Here is a 15,270-nt window from a genome sequence, read left to right on the forward strand (position 1 = left end):
TGATTTCATGCACAGATACTGAGTCAAACACCTAGTTTCAAATCTGATTTTTACCCCTTCCTGGTGACTTAAAGCAACTTCCCTGAACCTCAGTTTTCTTAGCTATAGGGTGGGGTATTTCATGTAAGGAATAAATAAGATAGTGCATATAAAATGTTTATCACACAAAGCTCCTTGTGCTCAGTAAAAGTTGTTTTTTATCATTCATATTTGAATGTGTCCCATTTTACCAGAAGCAGCTGCTTCAGGTTTCAGTAGTTTGGCTCTCATTTATGTCTCTCCAGCTTGAGGGTTTGAGGTCCTCAAAATTTAAAGCTCCATCCCCGTGATGGCTACTGTTGTGATTCCTTACAGAAGTTCACAATTTCTGCTCCCTCTCTGTAGTGGAGGAGCAGCCCACACATAGGTGCTTTGCCTCCTCAGGGTCTTTGCCCAGGCTGTTCCCTTTGCCCAAATTATTCCTTCAGTGTTCTCTTAACTGGTTCCTTCTCATCGTTAGGTCTCTGCTTGGATGTCAGCTCCTCAAGTGGCCTGTCCTTCCACCTAAGTTATTAAGACTTATTGTAATTTGCATTTATTCTCCTTATCCAACTATTGTCTTATGTCCATCTCTACTTCCAGAATGTAACCTTCATGTTTCCTTTCCTTTCCTTCCCTTTCCCTTTCCCCTTCCCTCTTTCCCCCTTTCCCCCTTTCCCCTTTCTCCTTTCCTTTCCTTCAGTCTCGCTCTGTTGCTCAGGCTAGAGTGCTGTGGCGTCAGCCTAGCTTACCTCAAACTCCTGGGCTCAAACAATCCTCCTACTTCAGGCTCCCAAGTAGCTAGGACTATAGGCGCATGCCACCCTGCCCAGCTAATTTTTCTATTTTTAGTAGAGATGGGGTCTTGCTCTTGCTCAGGCTGGTCTCGAACTCCTGACCTCAAGTGATCCTCCCACTTTGGCCTCCCAGAGTCCTAGGACATCAGGTGTGAGCCATCACACCTGGCCAACTTTCATGTTTCTGTCTTGCTCACATTTATATATCCCTAGTGCCTAGTACTGGGCCAGCCACAAAGTACATGCTCAATAAATATTTGTTGTATTAACGGATAAGATATAATATTTATGTGATACCATATTATTTATGAAGCACCTTCATAACTAGATTCTCTTCTGGAAGCCATATAAACCTCTGCAAGGCCCTCTACACCTGGATCCATCAGACCTGGAGCCAGATCACATAGCTCACAGCCAAGTGGGTCAAGAAATGACTCTGGGGGCATCAGATATGGGCCCAGGACCTAAGAGGCACCTAGAAAGACACCCAGAGTGTCTTGTCCAGAGTTTGAGATGAGGCTGCCACATCAGGTGTATGATAAGAAGCAGAAACTCCTCAGTGATTTCATGGCAATTTAGAAGTAGATGGGGAAGCCCAGGAAAGCAGATTTTTAGCAGGTGTCTGATTGAGCACAATCAGCAACATGGGGGGGGGGGAGCTACCAAGGCCTTCAGGCAAAGCCTCCTTAGGCCAAGAGAGGAGAAGCTCAGTCTTTCCAAAGAGGATCTGACATTTACTCCAATGGCAGAAATCCTTCTAAGCTTATTCCTATAATAAATAACTTCACTGGGGAGAGCATGAGACTATGGAGAGAGAAACTTGCTAACATTTTCAGCAGGCTCCTGTATGGTGTAGCTATTGTTGCACCTTGCAAATGATGCTCTGACTTATTTCATTGTTATTCTATCTGATATAATTGTGTGTTACCTACTGTTTATTAATTCATATCCTAATGTCTGATTTAGACAAAGTGAGTCTTTATCATTAAACTCTCATAAACCATACCTAAGAGAGTCTAAGTGTTATCCTTGGATCACTGGGGGAAATTCCTAGGCCTTATCCCAGAATATCTGGAAGCCTTCTCTGAAATCAGCATTTTTAAACAAGCATCCTAGGTGATAAAGTCACTAAAGTTTGAGAAGCATTGGCACAAAGTGGTGAAAATGCTTTTCTTGAGTTAGCACAGGCTTGCTGAGTGAAAACAGCCCCAGTGACATTTAATGAACAAAAGAGTAAATGGTCTAGAACTGAGTACAAGAAACAGCTGATCAATCATCCGGTCATTCAGTATACATTTATGACTTCGGGGCCCGGGAGCCCTGGAGAGTCTATGAAACAGATCACAGCTCAGTTTGAAGGGACTGTAATTTATCACAAAGAGTGAGAATCTGACCAAGGGACCCATGGGGTCCCAAGCCCCAGACGGAAAGCAATCCGGATGGAGTGGGACAGGGGCATGGAACAGTGACTGCCTTAGTCCTCTCAAGCAGGCCTATGGGAGATGAGGAGGGCTTGCTCGCTGTCCTTTCCTCTCCTGAGTACATTTAAAGGCTGCTGCTCCAACCTTCATCTTTCTGTGCTCCCATCCTCATCATACATAATGCAAAATTATGTCCCTGAGAATTTGATTTGGGCTAAAAAATATCTTTGAAAAAGTAAATCTCCTAAAGGGAAAAGGAGGGCTACCTGTTAGTTATGTTCCAGTGTGAATTGGTTTGCTCAAACTGCCATGATCTGAGCACAGTGCATGAGAAGAGAAGAGGTCTGGGAGCCCCTCTGGAGATTGGGGGAGCCAGAAAGCACCCTGCAGACTCTGGCCTCTTCTGGAGTGGGGGAGATGGGGCCAGGGAGTGGGAGTACACCACACGCAGCTTCTGTGACTATTTCCTTCTCATCATTCTAGAGATCTACTAGGAAGACTGCTTTCCTTGCTCCAGCATTAATTCTGGCCCTACTGAAACTGCCGAGCCCCGTGGGAATATGGCCTCTTTGTTGCTAAATGCAATAGTTCTAGTCTCATTTAGTGAACTACCTCTGCAGCATTTGACACTGTGGTTCCTTCTAGAAATCTCCTCCGTTATTTCTTTGACTTCACGCCTCTCCTGGTTCTCTCCAACCTCTTTGTGTTTTTTCCTCGGGCTCATCTACTTTCCTCTCCCATTTCTTAAATGTTGATATTCCCACTAGTTCTATCCTCGACTCCGAAGGTGAGTCTTCCTTTCCTCATTTCTGTTGGGTGATCTCACTCACTTCTAAGCTCATCAATTCCCACTCTTTCATGGATTTATTAATTCAGCAAATGTTATTGAACATCTACAATGTGCCAGGCACTTGTGTGATTCCCAAAATTTCCAGCCCAGGTTTCTCTTAATCTCCAGACCATCTATCTCATTTCCTTCCAAATTTCACATATATATGACATACACAGTTGGTTCTCAATATCTGCAGGTTTCACATCTGTGAGGATCAAAACCCATGGATACAGGGAGCTGACTGCATATCATTTATATTTACATTATTATTCATAACACAATAATAAAAATAACTGTCTTAAGCTATGTTTCTTGAGATGAGGATTTGGATGTAAATGATTTATTAAGGGTCTGCTAGTCTGGAAGGACTTGTAAAGGAGTGACAGAAGCAGAGTTGGGAAAGAGGAAAGACCCAGTAAGGATGTGGTCTCAGATAAAGTCTAGCTGTAGCCTACCTAGGGGACTGGGAGGTTATAGAGCATGCATCACACTTCCCAGTTGCTCTGCTCTGAGGCAATGGGGCCGGGCTTTGGCACACTTGTCCAAGAGAGGAACTGGCCAGCCCTGGGGTGGGGATGTGACAGGTTTCTCTGAGAGGAGTCATGCCCGTCAGACAAAGGCAGGGCTCCAAAGGTGCTCATAGGCATAATCTGACAGCTGCAACACTCTCAGAGCTGGAGGACAGACACAGTGGTCAATGCAGGGACCCTAGGTGGGGCACCAACAGCATCTCCTCTAGTAGCCAAGACTTACAAAGTACAAAGTATGTGTCTGGCACCATTATAAGTGTTTTCTGCATATTAACAAACTTCACCTTTCAGATAACCCTGTAATGTAGTTTCTATTGTTATTCACATTTTGCAGTGTAGAACTGAGGCACAGAGAGGTTCCACAGTAAGTGGTGGAGCTGACACTCAGACGGAGGAAGTTTGGTTCTTGTTTCCATACCCTTAACTGCTACCTCTACTTTCTCAATGCACTGAGTCTTCGTAGGCACCAGGAACAGTATTAGGCACTTGGAACCCAGCATTGAAATGAACACAAAAATTCCTGTCCTCATTGAGGTTACTTTCCAGTGAGGGAAGATGGGCAATAAATAATGAAATACATTATGCAGATGGTAATATAAATGCCAAGGAGAAAAACCAATTGGGAAAGGGGAGTAGGGAGTGCCAGGTGACAGTTGCAGTCCTCTAATAGGAAGACTTCATTGAGGAGTCATTTTAACAAAGACCTAAGGAGGTGGTTTCTCTGCTTCTACTCTCACTAGTCCTCTGAGCCAACCGACCCCAATTTGCTCTCCTTCTGCTCAGCTGGAGGGCAATCTTTCTGAATCATCTGATCACATTCCTTCCCTGAATTGTACCTTCAGTGGTTCCTCATTGCCTTTAGGATAAATCCAGTGTCCTACCTTTACATATGAAGTATGTATGTCCTGATTTGAAGGCTGCTTCCACTCCAGCCTCTTATAAGGACTCCTTCTAACATTGTGGTGCCCACATATCTTTTGTTTGGATGTTTAAAATTAATGTAGCAAGCTAACAAACTGTTAAACACATTCTGTCCTATCTTGTATAATATATCTTTACAGCAACTTAGGAAGCCAACTTCAAATTTAGATGTGTTGGATGACTCTGAGCTCCCAGGCCTAAATAGCAGCAGAGATAAGTCCACATTCATGTTCTGCCTCCCTCTCTGTCCACTCCCCAGGTCTGCACTACATGGCAGGGGGCCTCATGCATGCAGGCAGACACCCCAGCTCATACATCCATTTTCTAGCCACATCCTTGCAATTAGAAACCCTTTGCTGCCCTTCAGGCATAGGGGTACACATACTGGCATACTGGTGGTGTTACTTGCATGAGCTCAGGAAGTAAGCTAAGAGCCCTTTGGGCAGAGAGTTTAGAGTTTCAGATGCTAGGAAGTTGGTCTAGAAGCCGGCAGAAAGCTGTAATAGTTCTTTCTCCTTCTCCAGCTATGCCCCTTACTTGAAACCAAATACAGAGCATCTTGGCAGATTAAGCTGTTTTCACAGAAAGATACCAATTAGATTAGTTCTCAGCATTCAGCCACTGGGTGTCTTTCCCCATCTCCTGAGTTATTGAGAACTCCCTAGAGAATATTAGTACTTGATTTCTACTTTAAGTTGTCAGAAATGATTAGTTAATAGGATGTAACCTGCTACTGACCAATATGTCTAGATGTTGGGATAGTCAACCTCCAGCTCTTGGTAGCAACACTGAATATTTGGTGTTAGGGACCAAGATGTCTCATGTCAGCATAATTATGGCAACAGGGATAGAGCCTGAAGGACAGAGAAATAAGGAAAATTGTCATCTCTAAGGACAGGCAAGATCCACAGTTACATTGTAGAACCTGACATAAGTGGGCATGCAACAAAATGCAAGTCAAGCTAAACTAAATTATACTCAGTGAGAAAAGCCATTAAACCCCACTAGAAAACCATTAAACTCTAATAGAAAAATGGATAAAAGAATGGATATTTCACAGAAGAAATATATATTGGTGAATAAGCAATAGCTAGTAGTCAAAGAAATGCAAATTTAAATGCAATACAGTTTTTTCCTTGGAAAATGGGCAAAGCTTCTGAAAGTTCAGTGACCAGTGCTGGTGAGGATACAGTAAAGGGTAGACATGGAAGTTGATATACCTTTCTGTAAAGCAATAATGAGAATGATTAAATAAATTATGGGACAGGTATAAGATATACTATATGTCATTAAATATAACAGTTTCAAAAACATTTTAGACATGAAAAAATAACTGTCTATTATAGACAAAAGTCAAATACTATATGGTATGAAAACTATATGCACAAAAGAGATAGAAAGGAAATAGGCCAGGGTATTATTCCTACCATTAGCATCTCTTATATAGATCTTGGAATATTTTAACTAGTCTGTAATTGTCAAGTGTTTCTCTTAGAATGGGAAAGAAACCCTGTAATTTAAGAAACAGTCACTTTGCTTTTAGATAAGAGGGCAGAGAAAATTATTTATAGAAGACCTTGGCCACTTGTTTTAGTAAGTGTCAGAGAAAAAGAGGTAACTCCTTTCCTTTGGGATACAGGATTTGTGGAGAATATTCAGCCTTCCTCTCATGCTAGAGAGAGTCCCCTCACCTGGAGAACTTTCTAACTGGGAGGCCTAAGTAAGTTGCCTTGTGCTTGTGATACTCACATATACACAGGAGCTGTGGACTCTTCATAGGGCTGTACCATTCTGATCACTGGTTGAGATTTGAGAGTGAAGCCTGACAAAAGGTTTTTGTTTCTTTTGGTGGCCTAAATCCTCCAAAGTGTGGCTTTACTGCCAATTTCTGTAAGCAACTGATGTGTAGTAGGCACATCTGAGGGTCATGAAACACACATGGTAGTTAAATCAAGTACAGTCTGGGAAATGGAAATTAAGTGAAAGGCCCTAAGGAAATATGCCAGCGTTTATATAAAAAATGTGAATTAACCACAGTCTATTTTGAGTTCTAAAGGGATAAATTAAGTAAACCAAAAATACTCAGTGAGAAATAAGAGAAAGAAAAGACCTCAAAATATCAAAACATAGACTTTTTTTCCAAACTGAGATGTTATAACTATTTGACCTTCATTTCTTTCCTTCCTATTCTTGGAGTTAAAGTGTTTAAATAGACTTTGCTACTTGATAAGTTATATAGCAACATTTTGATTCACTTAGCCTGCTTATGTCTTGGTTTTCAAGATGGTCACTGTCACTTTCAATTTTCCTTGATTTTAAGAGTTACTGCCTCCATCAAGCGTCCTCCCTTAACGTCCTGAAATGTATGTTTTCATACCATAACTCTTGTAATGGGAGGGCATGAGACAGCCGCATTGCACCCACTGCTCTAATCAGTTCCACTCTTGGCTTTCTCTGAGTGATCAGCATGACTCAGCGACCGATTTTTTTAAATATAGTGGTGGCAAATACATATTATTAATATTAATGCTTTGTGTACCATCTCTAATCAAGTGGCAGAACTAGCTTGGATCTCTTTATTGAGATCCAAGTTTCAGTTCAGGGGGTAAAGTGTATCAGTGTCTGTCATTGATGTGGGTACAGGAAAGAACAACACTCTTGTGAAGGATTTTCCATCTCAGATTTAAGAGGCAACAGGGTCCCTGTCTTTAGAGAGCTTGAATTCAAGTGGGAAAAATTTGGTTCATTCTAGGAAGAAGAGGGAGAGACAAAAATGAAAAGAGAAAGCAAATATAGTTGTGAATACCCAAACGGTAAACAACCCAACAAATGCAGTTGACTACAGATTGAGTATCTGTCTCTTATCCAAAATGCTTGGGACCGGAAGTGTTTCAGATTTCAGATATTTTTGGATTTTGGAACATTTGCCTTATATTTACCATTTGAGTATCCCTAATCTGAAAATCTAAAATCTGCAATGCTCCAATGGACATTTCCTTTGAGTGCCATGTTGGCACTTAAAAAGTTTCAAATTTTGGAGCATTTCAGATTTCAGATTTTCGGATTAGGAATACTCAATCTGTATAAGGAAGGCTGAGTTATTTGCAAAGTGCTGGGAGAAGGCAGAATGCCAGGACCTTTGGTCAGACAGGATTAATCTAGAAAGATTTTCTGAGGCAGTATATTTTGAGTTGGGTTGGAAAGTGGCCAGGAGACCTGGTGCAAAGTTGAAAGGGTGGTCCACGTCAAGGGAGATTCAGGTTTCTGGGTGCTTTTTCACCATGCATTCCAAAGTCTCAGCTACCCAGAGTGACCATGCCTGACCTCTGACCTCCCCACAGTGAGGACGTGTGCAAACGTGGCTTCACTGTCATCATCGACATGCGGGGCTCCAAGTGGGACCTCATCAAGCCCCTCCTCAAAACGCTGCAAGAAGCTTTTCCAGCTGAGATCCATGTGGCCCTCATCATCAAACCTGACAACTTCTGGCAGAAACAGAAGACCAACTTTGGCAGCTCCAAATTCATCTTTGAGGTGAGCCAGACCTCTCTTAGCACCTTCTTTCCCTTCCCCTTCTGCCATCCACACATTTCTCACTTCCTCTTCTCTGTCTACTTTCTAATATGCAACATGTCTAGGGATGAGATTTCAGGATTCATTGGCCACCGTGGCTTTACCAGTTAGAGTCTGGGGAGGAACAAGAGGCTCAGAGGTTGCCCCAAATGCAGAGCTTCATTAGACAATGAGATTCATTTTCCATGGGTGTGTAAACTGGGACAACTTTGTAATTTGTATTGAAAGCCTTAGAAAGAGTTTATATATCCATGGATCCACTGATCTAGTAATTCTTCTAGGCAAATATTCTTAATATAAAAATGAAACAAAGAGCTTAAAACTATGTGAAATTACAAACAAAAATGTCTATAAGTGTACAGTTCATATGTTCATACACAGTATATATACATATCCACATAAACATATACATATATAATACATATACATACACACATGTATAGGTTGTATCCTAACTATCCATTCATTTTCATGATATTAATATACAAATAATATGAAATCATTAAAAACCATATTTAGAAAAATAGTATAATCAACAAATGGTCATGATACATGGTTTAGTAAAAGACAGGTTATAAAACAGTATGGGCAGTATAATATGAAATTTGGTTTTTTAAGTGTATGTATGGAGAAGACTGAGATATGTGAAAATGTCAGTCGTCGTTTATTCTGGATGGCAAGATTTTGGGTGATTTTTATTGTCTTTATAGTTTTCTGTTTTCTTTCAAGGATGATATATTACTTGTATCAGGAAAAACATGTTGTTTTCAAAGTAAATTTTCCAGAGGTCATATGTGTCCCCTGAGAAGTTTTAATGACAACACATCAGATTAAATCAATGATTTAGGCATCTTTGTTCCAGCCAAATTTGAGCTGTTCCCCTTTTTAGAATTCTGGTCCTCATCTGCAGTGGGATGAACTTTGTATACATTAGTGTGTGCGTGTGTGTTGAAAAGGCGGAGCTGCGTTTAATCTTTCAGCGGCTTCCCATTCCAGACTCTTGCCCCCCAGGGGCCAGGAGCACCCTTGTGTAGTGGAGTGTCCCCAGTGGGCTGTGATTTGAGCACAGTGATCTGACCACTTGATGGAGGCAGTTCTCACTCTGTGTAAATAACACAAGAAATTAGGCTTGATATAAAAACAGAAATGCTTTTTATATTTTTTGGTTTTATACAGTGGCAATGACAATAAGCCTGTAAATGTATAAGCTGAAGAGACTGAAAAGAATCTTTCAATAAGTCTTGAAACTTCTGTATCAGCATAGCTGGCCTGCATGTCCCATCTCCTTCCACCTCTTTCACTCCAAATTGAGCACGCTTGTCTCTCAGAGATATAAGACAGATAGTGGGGGCCTCCCAGTCAAAAGAATATTTATAAAACAGTATCTTAAAAACAGCATATTTAATACCTACTGCAGACTGGGGTGATAAGTGATACAGGGATGAGAGTATAGGCTTGTTCAATAGCAGATACTTAATAATTGGTGAGTATAATCATGGAGGACTTCCTGGAAGTGATAAACTTTGAGCCAAATTTGAAGGGCAAAGTGCTCTAGAATAGGGCTTCTTAAAGTTTAATGCACACAAATCCCCTCTGGGGAGCTTGTAAATGTAGATTCTGACTCAGTAGGTCTGGGGTAGCGCCTGAGATTCTGCATTTCTAATAAGTTCCCAGGCGACACCAATGCTGTTGGTCTGAGGGTCATGTTTTGAGTAACAAGGCTGTAGGTTAGCAGGAGTTTGTGTCTGTAGCTGCAAATTAGAATCACTATGGGGGCTTTTAAAACTCCCCCTGCCTAAGCTACAATTCAGACCAATTCAATCAGAATTTCTAGGGTGGAGTTTGAGCATTGGTGTTTTTGTAAACTCCCCAAAGGATTCTAATGAGCAGTTAAGTTTGAGAACCACTGTCCCAGATCAGCCCTCCTGCCTATGGCAACAGCTTCCTGTGTCTAAGGAGGGGGCTGGAGGGAGAAGGGATAAGAAGTGGGGATGCTTAGAGAGTAGCAAGAAAACAGAGAAACAAACTGCTTTTAAGGTTTCAAGTAATGATGCAGCTTTCAGAGTACTGACGGGGATTGAGCATGTGCTCCATGCTGGGTGCTTTATACACATTGACCTATTTAATCCCAGTAAGCCCTATGAGAGAGGAATAGAGGTGGAGACTGAGGCTCTCCTCAGACTTAATAAACATAAACTTAAATAGCTTGCCCAGTGTAGGACTGGAACTCAAACCCAGATATTTCTTTGACAGCCTGTCATTCTTCATGAGAGAGAAGAGAAGCCTGAAGCCCTGTAGGTAGGGAAAGATGGTTACTAATAAGCTGGGATGGTTGTCTGCACCATCATTTGCTGGAGACAGACATTCTCCACTCTGTTCTCCAAGAGCTTGTAGGGGCCTCACAGGTAGAAACAAGGGCCTAGGCTCCCTGTCGCCTAGCCCCAGTTCTGTTCACTGTACCATGGAAGGGCATCTGCTAAAGTGGAGAGCCCAGCCTGGAGCAGAAAGATAATGTGAAATGCTTGTGGCCCATGTGTTAACCCACATCAACGCAACCATAATGATACCCTTGGTCCATGAGCCTTGGTTTTAAATCTATAGAAAACTGACCCCCAAGCACTGGGCCAGTTTTTCTGCCAGATTCTGCTTCTAGCATATAAATCCCTGTTGTGGTAAATGCAGGGCAGGTAGGAGGGAAGATGAAGGGAATAGGATATAAAGGCAGTTTTCCTTGGGTTGCACATGGTGGTCAGGTGGAGAGGCTTGTTGAAGCAGTCAGCAGTTTGCAGGAACTGCTGACCATGGCTGATTTGTGACTCCTGACCAGTGGTGCCCATGGTCTCCCAGTCACCCTTTCCTAGGCAGGGCATGGTCATTATTATGTGGACTTATCTTACCCTTTCCCCTTGCTTTTCCTTCCACCTGCCTATTTCTGCCCTGGTCTTATCCCCATATCACTGAGTCTCCCTGTCTGTGTCTGTCCCTTCCAGACGAGCATGGTGTCTGTGGAGGGCCTCACGAAGCTGGTGGACCCCTCCCAGCTGACGGAGGAGTTCGACGGCTCCCTGGACTACAACCACGAGGAGTGGATCGAGTTGCGGCTCTCCCTGGAGGAGTTCTTCAACAGTGCCGTGCACCTGCTCTCGCGCCTTGAGGACCTGCAAGAGATGCTGGCCCGAAAGGAGTTCCCCGTGGACGTAGAGGGCTCTCGGCGGCTCATCGATGAACACACACAGCTCAAGAAAAAGGTGCTGAAGGCCCCTGTGGAGGAGCTGGACCGAGAGGGGCAGCGGCTGCTCCAGTGCATCCGCTGCAGCGACGGCTTCTCAGGGCGCAACTGCATCCCGGGCAGCGCTGACTTCCAGAGCCTGGTGCCCAAGATCACCAGCCTCCTGGACAAGCTGCACTCCACCAGGCAGCACCTGCATCAGATGTGGCATGTGCGTAAGCTCAAGCTGGACCAGTGCTTTCAGCTGCGGCTCTTTGAGCAGGATGCTGAGAAGGTAGGAAGGGGATAGGCCAAATCCAGGGTGGATTGGAGGGGGCAGAGTTTCTAGGGAAACTGATGGAGGTTGGTAATTCAACTTTCTGATTATGATGATAATACTTTTATGGAAAGCTTTTTTAAAAAGTGCCTACTAGTTTTAGCTGATAAAGTTTATTTCAATCTTGTATTTGGCCATTGATCACTGACTGTTTTTAAAGCTCACCCTTGTATATTTATTATGTGCCAGGCACTGTTCTAAGCACTATATATAAATCAACTCATTTTAATGTTCTCAAGAGTCCTAAGAGGTAAGTGTACTATCATCATCTCATTTTACAGATGAAGAAACTGAGAGGTTAAATAATCGACCTAACTAGAAAGTACAGTCTAGCTCCAGAGTTCATGCTTTTTCCTGCTGTTAGATGCTGCCCTAAGTGCCTACAATGAGTGGTTCGAGCCAGCTAAGCAACAAAAACAGCAATACTATTAAAGCCACTATATCATTAATGAGTGATTATTACCCTGCAACGTATTTTACTATTGACAAACCACTCTCACATGGAGAGTCCTATTTAATCTGCACAATCCTTCTGTGCTTATGAGTTGGGTGGTGGTGTTTCTCTTGACACTCAGAGAAACTGATGTTCTTTGATCTTGGATCTACACAATGGCAGAGCTAACATGTGAATCCAGTGTTTTCCTGTTTCCGCGTCCAGGGCTCTTCTTGCCATAGCACTTCTTTCTGGAGGTTTCTTCTTGGCTGCTAAGCACTTTCTGGAGTAATACACCATATTTCCAGTAGTGAATTTTCAAAGCTTTCCCCTTATCGGGGGAAAAGTAAGATATGAGAATGTAAAAAAGTGAAATGGCATATAGTGCTTCTTTGCCGAGGACACAAAAGTATCTTCTCTTTATTCTCTTCAAGCTAAAGAGAAGAGAGTTTACTCTTATATATACTTTAAGAAGAGTAAAAAGGGCTCTCTTATCAGTTTTCTGGGTGTAAGTTATATTTAAATGCACAATACTCTTCTTAGGAAAGCCATTGCATCTCTTAGTAACCTATGACTTTTACAAGCAGCATCTGATGTAATAATGATTTTGTGTCTTTTAACAGCCCACATTGAAACTGTCTCTATGAGTTTTTAAGTGATGAAATAAAATATAAAACTCTCTGTATAAGTGTGATCCCAATTTATAACTGGAAGAAAATTTGCTATAATTTAATAGCTTTTGATTTCTAGGAGCCAGGCTTATGGTTGATTTTAATTACTCTATACATTTTCTGTGTTTTCCAATCTTTTATAGTCAAAAGAAAATCAATATATGTAGTTTATAAAGAATGCCTATCTGCTTCTATAACAGAACTTTTGAACATTATTTAATCAAGTTTTCAGAAGAGCCATGCAAAGGGGTCTCTCATGACCTTCCTCAGGTCTCTTTGCTCAGTGGCCCAGAGGCCTGGGTCTGCCCCTGGCCTGGCTTGCTCTAGGTGGGGCAGCTTGTATCACAGCATCCTTGCTTACCAAGTGATGAGATGTCAGGTCAGGAGTCAGCTGTTCTGTGAAGCCAGAGGCAGGTACTTTGGTTCCTGTTGCCGGTTTTGGAAAGATTTGGAACATCTCCTTTTTCCTTGAGGTCTCTTCTGCTCTGGAGCAGGAACTCTGCTTTGCATCCTGGACTGAGTGCCAGTTTCAGTGAGCAAGGGACAGAAGGGGAGGCAGGGGACATATGTCTGCCTAGGCATGTTTTGGGGCTCTTCAGAGTATCCCTGAAGCGCAAGGTTATGGAAGCCCACATAGGGCACAGACAGTGCCTGTCTCAAAAACAAAACAAATAGCACACCTTAGCTCCAGAAGTCCTCAGGGAGAGGAGGCTGCCTTTCTAGAGCTAGCCACGTTCCATTCAGCTGGGCAGTAATTGCTGCCACACATATATACCCTCTCCATTAATGGTCACAAGAATTGAATAGTATATTATTATTTCTATTTGATAGTTGAGGAAATGGAAACTCACAGAGGTGAAGTGGCTTGCCCAAGGTCACACTGCTGGTTAGATAGGACCAGTATTTTAGTCTATCTCCAAAGCCCACCTGAGCTCCTATTCAATAACCCTGCTGTCCCTCTGCTCCCAGGGCCTGCCTTCTGCTACCACTGAATACTGCCTTTTAATCCATAGGTTCTCTGCCCATTCTCTGATGACCCAGAGAAGATCTCAAATCCTCCCTTCTCATGCTTACTCCACTGCAGTGGCTCTTAACCTTTCTGTGCCATGGGCATCTTTGGTCTGGTGAAGCCTATAGACCTCTTCTCAGAATAATAATTGTAAATGTACAAAAAATACACATAGGCTTGGAAAGCAATTATTGAAATACAGTTATTACATTTAAAAATTAGCAGTACCATGTGTACTTCTTTATCAGCATGCTAAATAATAATATCTACTTGAAGTCAATTACTACCATAAGTTTGAAATAGTGATGAGCATGAATGATGTTTCAGTGCAACAACCTGGTGCAATATGAAATGTATGTGTTTCTCTTTGTGTCAAAAACACCAGTATTCCTGACACTAATGTAGTTTGTTACCTAGGTTCATAATGGAAGAGAATGCTATTAACATATTTCAGTTACAGGTTAGTGAAATAAAGGCATAGATTTTTTTCCCCTATCCAAGTACATGATCCCTGAATTCTAGCCATCAACTCTAAGTTTAGAACACCTGTTGTCTGGTATGCTCATATCTTAAAAAGAAGCACAGATGTGTGTGTACATGCACGTGTGGCCATGTAGAGGGGTGGGGAGAGAATATAAAAAACAACACAGAAGGAGTGAAAAGGACTATGGGAAGAGGGAAGCCCAGGCGTGTTTTGATGTTGAGTCAGTGGTGAAAATGCTGCTCAGGCTTGACCCAGCTGCTGCTGAAAATGTGCTGGTCAAGAGGCAGGGGAGAAAAGCAGTCCTTTTAAGTTGCTTTAAGATTGATTTAAAATATCTGTGCAGAGATCTATCTATTTTAAATATGTAAGCCTTTGACTTAGTTGGTGTTTTTGGAAGGGTAGGAAGGTGATGGTTTAGAGAGAGGGTCATGTGTGGATCCACATCCAAACAGAGCACTAGGAAGTAGCTGCTGCCTGAGCCCAGTCTGGGCCTCCCTTCTGGTGGGAGGCTTGTTGGCGGAGGCCTCTAATTCCAGATCTGGGAAGCTCTTGGCAATCAGAGGAGTCTGACATTCGCTCCGCTTCTATTTTTGCAGAAGAGGTGGGTGCAGAGTCTCCTCTCCAGCTCTCTGGAGTGACTATGTGTTCCCTAGGGCTTGAAACGGGCTCATGCTCCTTATTTACCAATTTGTCTTGAGGGGTGAAGCTGCCTCACACCCCCTGCCCTGGCCCTTGAGACAACCCCCTGGATTACCCATCTGGGAGATGGTGGGAGGGAGCCATGCTCTCTCCCAGTTGGACATCTAGGGAGGAGGGACTCTGCTCCACAGATAATTTATAAGGCACGCCACTCATTCATATAATAATGAATGTTGAGAAGCTGTCATGAGCCCCAAGCAAGGCACATGGGTGAAGACTGGTAGGCCAGAATTTCTGTCCTAGAGCAGCTCACCCACTAATAAAGCAGGTGGGCACATAACCTCCTATTTATTTATTTATATTTTTGAAAACATTTATTGAGACATAATTGATATAT

The 15,270-nt window shown here is 42.6% G+C and overlaps 1 protein-coding gene across 27 annotated transcripts in view; it reads left to right on the forward strand.

Moving 5' to 3' along the window:
- The window catches only part of KALRN (kalirin RhoGEF kinase), a 653,674-nt gene that overhangs the window by 219,919 nt on the left and 418,485 nt on the right, over window positions 1-15,270 (forward strand). For all 27 annotated transcript variants that reach the window (XM_020287048.2, XM_020287049.2, XM_020287013.2 and 24 more), the window contains exons 4-5: window positions 7,861-8,053; window positions 11,083-11,595. In XM_020287048.2, coding sequence (XP_020142637.1) covers window positions 7,861-8,053; window positions 11,083-11,595 — 706 coding nt within the window. The remainder of the gene's footprint in view (window positions 1-7,860; window positions 8,054-11,082; window positions 11,596-15,270) is intronic.

This window comes from Microcebus murinus, chromosome 1 (assembly GCF_040939455.1).
Source record: "Microcebus murinus isolate Inina chromosome 1, M.murinus_Inina_mat1.0, whole genome shotgun sequence".
In the NCBI taxonomy this organism is placed as follows: Eukaryota; Metazoa; Chordata; class Mammalia; order Primates; family Cheirogaleidae; genus Microcebus; species Microcebus murinus.